Consider the following 4,558-nt stretch of genomic DNA (forward strand, 5'->3'; position numbering starts at 1 on the left):
AACGAGCTTCCATGATTATGCTGTTATAGGTCGATATGAACCTTCTACGCACCTAACGGTTATATCGATTTCGCATTCGTATCTCTCATAAGCTGATCGGTGTCCCGGTAGCAGCGGTCTCTTGTTGTGTAAGAAGAAACGACAGACTAACGCCGTGCCGGCTGTCTGCGGCGGAGGCGTCGTTCTATACGTGAGTCAGAGAGGTCATCGGTATCTTGATAACTTCGAAGAGCGCGAGGAAGCTGGTGAGCTATATTCTACCTAGCTCACTCTTCACTCGATATTTCTTGAGGTACCCCCGACATCCTCGGATGCATCAGAGCAGGTATCGTCTACCATCTTCATAGGACGATCGGTATCGAGAAGATTGCTGCTGCTGAGCATAAAATGGCCGATCATTTATATAAAAGGCTTCAGACCCACAGCAAGATTCATATACTCGGGCCCAAGGCAAGCTATACTCGTACTACCGCTTTCGACGATCGTCTTAGGATCGTTCTCACTGTGCTGGTATTTTATCCTTCAATATCTTGTATAATCCCAGCAATCCTTCCACAGGACACGGCCTGTAAGATATCACCGATGAAAAGCAATAGTTGGGAGTTGTATCCTTGAGATACCTCCATTATAACTTTGTTGCGGCCGTCCTAAACGATTTGTTTGGCATTCAAGCTAGGGGTGGCTGCGCTTGTGCTGGACCGTATGCGGAAACCATTCTCGGTCTCAGTGCTGGAAACGCCACCAAGTTCGAAGAAGCTGTCGGTAGGTTATTTGCATTCTCCTCCAATGCTCTGAATATGTTCAAGGCTGCACATTATCCGAGATTTTCAAGCCTGGATTCGTTCGAATTGGAGTGCACTTCACAATGACCCAGGAAGAAGTGGACCTCGTCGCCGATGCTATTCTGTGGATCGCCGATAATGGTTGGATACTCCTCCCTTCGTACACTTTCAAGACCCGATCAGGAGAGTGGTATCATATCAGACGAGATGATAGGCAGAAGCTCAGGTGAGTAGAAGTGGCTTAATGGCCTAGTGGAATTATTACTTACTCAGGAGTCTTTCGGAGACGTTTGATCAATCATCCTTTCCAACAGTGGTTGAATTGATTTCTCTTGGGAACTGCTCCGCACGATGCGGTAAGAGCAGTGCCCGTCGCTCAAGTCTGCCGTCAATCGGAAGCCACAAGCACGTCGATGAGGACTCAGCAATGGTTATGCAAAAAGCTGATGAGGTGTGCAAGAAGATTCTGTCCGAGGTGAGTCGTCATGGGGAATCTCGTGCGATAGAAGAATGGTATGGGTGCTGGTATCGTCATGGTATTGGGAGAATATATTATCGATAGTGTCAGGATTCGTATCAGTAGCATTACCAATGGTGATCATATTATCGACTTTACCAGACGGGATTATCTTGCTTCAATTTCACAATGAAGTGAACCGATCCCGATAACATAGGCAACATTGAATTGCTGAGTGCTTCCTATGATCACACTGTACAGTGTCTTAATGCAGTTGGATTTGCCCGTCTCAGGCAGCCATGGTCCAGCTCGACTTGCCACTACTCGATCCTAGTCTCATCCACCTCTTGTGGTTCGCTCATCCATTTGATGCTCAGCAGTCTATCATTCAATCGATGTCTTCAAATGAGCCGCCTAAACCTATGGTTCGCACTGACCTAGACCTTTCAAACATTGCGGAGAATGCCCCTGGACATGGAATTAGTTCAAGGTGAATACTAGATCTCCGTCTTGTCCTCATCGAATTGTTAGTATGTCAGACCCAGTGAAAGCATATTCAACGTTCGCTCTTGGAGTGATGGAGTTGAATCTCCTAGAGGAGTCAAAAAGGTGGGCAGCATTCCGCTCAGCCTCATGTTGTGTCGCTGAGAATGACTCCCGGTCCTCTCGGTAGACTACTCCGGTCGTCCCTCCATCCTCAAGCTTATTATCACTCAAGGGTGTAAGGAACGCCAAGAAGCTCTTAGACCGTCGTGAGCGCACGGTCGCATCGGCGAACTAGACAATCACTACCAGTATCACCTGTACCAACCAGCTACCTGACGTTTGAGCGACACAATTGCGAGCTCACTTAGGGTACCCAGTTCATGTCTCGTTGCCTGTATCCAGGATCTCTCTGCTGAGCATCTGGCCGAAATTGTTACGACCAATATATGTCTTTTCCGTTGCTTCGAAGTATTTACCTTAGGCATTAATAAGTATCACTTTTCCTTCCCGGTCGTCTTTTGAGATCGTTCAGACAGTTGATCTAACTCTTCAGTAATATCAGATTCCAGTCCTCTGTCGAACTTGGTAACCGTGTTTTGTTCGACCATTGGGTGGCAACCGAAAGAGTTCATGACCAAATTGGTAGTGGAATTATCACGATATTAACTTCATCCCTGGCGCATGTTAGAGTTCCCGAATAAGGCGTAGCCCCTCTGGCCAATGCTCACTCTCGGGAAGACAACTTTTGCGGTGAACTGTGATCTCCTAGAAATTTCGGAATCTACTCCGGAGCTATTGTGAACTCTCTCAGAGAGCAATGTATCCGAGGGTACGACAGAATTCCCGTATCCTCCGACAACAGATTCCTCAGCCCTTTCGAACTTGGTAACCGTGTTTGGTTCGACCAAACGAGTTCACCATCATATTGGTTGTGAAATTGTCACAAGACGATGAGCTTGATTCAACCAAGTTGTACGCGAATATTACCTTAGATGATTCATCTAAGATACTCCGTTCAGGATACCCCACTCAGGGCAAAGGTGAGACTATTCTATCGAGCTTGCCAGGCTTCTTACTTTCATCACTTCCGCTCCGTAGAAGCTATCCGCTCAGCCCTACCTGACTATCAGCGTAGAAGTATATGTGAGACTCTCGAACTATAGTAACACCTCATGCTCCCCATCTTCTCGCTTCTATGTGCATCTTACGCGGCTTCCCAAAGAAAACGCTTGTACTACGCAACCTATCTACATGGGACACAAAGATACTTCGATGTCGATCATATCATCATATCGCCGCCCAAGCTTGATCAGCTATTCGCGAATGCGAGCGACGAGTAACACTTCCTGTTGCTAGGAAGCGAGTTAATCACACAGCATCGATGGCTGAGTGGGACATGCCTCTGTTCTTACTGTATATATGCATTAGCAGAGGATCCTCTGCTCTCTGCGAATATACAGAGTTGGCCTGACCATTCCGCATCAGAACTAGGCGAGACTCTACAGAACTTCCATCATAAAAGAATGAAGATACCAAATCGCCATCAGTTATTAGTGATAACAAGACTAACACCATTCATAGTTGTTGTCATAACGAATTGTTGAGTGACTCAACTTGAGTCACATGGAGAAAATGATCGAATTATCGAGATCCGCAGAAACGCTTGGGATCGATGAAGTGAGTCTACCCCTCGTTGGCGATGCCAACTTGGTACCTTGATCGACCGCGATAGCACGTTTTGTGATTGTACGTAGGGATAATATCAACTGTTGATATACCAAAAGTTGATATTACCAAAAGTTGATAATACCAATGGATGATACTCGACTCCTCGGGGCCGCTATGCCAACTAACTAAACACTCATACAGTTAATGTCACATTAGTAATGTGGTACATTGAATGTACCATCGTGATTCATCAGTAGAGCTATCATAACTCTCATCTCTGGAGTGATCAACTTGGATTACCTGGTAATGATTGAATCATTATCATGATCTAACGGGCAATGCATATCAGCCGCGGAATGGCATATCTGCCCCAGAATACTATCAATTTGGTACTATTCACTGCGACCTTTGCCTAGTGACCAATGGCTGATAGCCGCCGGTTCCGATCGATTAGAAGTGGTTCTACTGGCCGCAGTGGGATCAATCACTTCTACCATCATCGAGTAAATAGAATTTCTACGGCCTACATTCCCAATGGAATTGATCATCCTATCTCGTACGTCTGTAAACTGCAAGCTTTGGCTGATGATCATCTCTCCACATGTCAAAGTATGAATGCAAGTTCAACAATTCGTATTTAGAACCCGACTTATAGTCTACAAGTGTACTTCAAGTCTACAGGTTGTAGATAACGCAGAGCTTGGATCTGAGAGTATACTTCCAGTGCACAGTGAATACGTCAGAACCGTGAATACTTACGAAGAATCTACTCTCTTTTATGACTCATAAGCTATGAGTAGCGATCTTGCAACATTCTAGCGTAGTAGCTACATAGCTTGCACGTGCAATGCACAGGGTGATTGCACGATTTTCACAGATATGTCTGTTGCTGTTAGCTGGTTTGTCAGCAGCATTACATCCATTGTTAACTATATTCAAATCGACTTCATTTGGCCATCATCAACTACCGACTGTGCGCGCTGCCTGACCGAAGTCTACCGTTTATGGCGGGCAGAAGAGTACTAGGCGTAGCTCCCGTGTATATGCGTCAAATGATCAATCACATTTACGATATCCGCTTGGCCAATAATTCAAAATCTGAATATATTCTTAATGAGGTGCGCTAAGTCGCGTTATTAATTTTTAATCTGAGGCAAATGTAGTT

General features: G+C 45.5%; 1 protein-coding gene across 1 annotated transcript in view; it reads left to right on the forward strand.

Annotated features, from left to right (window-relative positions):
* The window catches only part of Pmar_PMAR014568 (hypothetical protein), a gene marked incomplete at both ends in the record, with an annotated part of 2,176 nt that extends 811 nt beyond the window's left edge, over window positions 1–1,365 (forward strand). The window contains 5 exons of the mRNA XM_002771490.1: window positions 112–245; window positions 293–510; window positions 767–1,008; window positions 1,056–1,257; window positions 1,351–1,365. Of these exons, the coding sequence (XP_002771536.1) occupies window positions 112–245; window positions 293–510; window positions 767–1,008; window positions 1,056–1,257; window positions 1,351–1,365 (811 nt within the window). The remainder of the gene's footprint in view (window positions 1–111; window positions 246–292; window positions 511–766; window positions 1,009–1,055; window positions 1,258–1,350) is intronic.
* Window positions 1,366–4,558: the final 3,193 nt, after the last annotated feature.

This window comes from Perkinsus marinus (assembly GCF_000006405.1).
Source record: "Perkinsus marinus ATCC 50983 genomic scaffold scf_1104296962766, whole genome shotgun sequence".
Classification (NCBI taxonomy): domain Eukaryota; phylum Perkinsozoa; order Perkinsida; family Perkinsidae; genus Perkinsus; species Perkinsus marinus.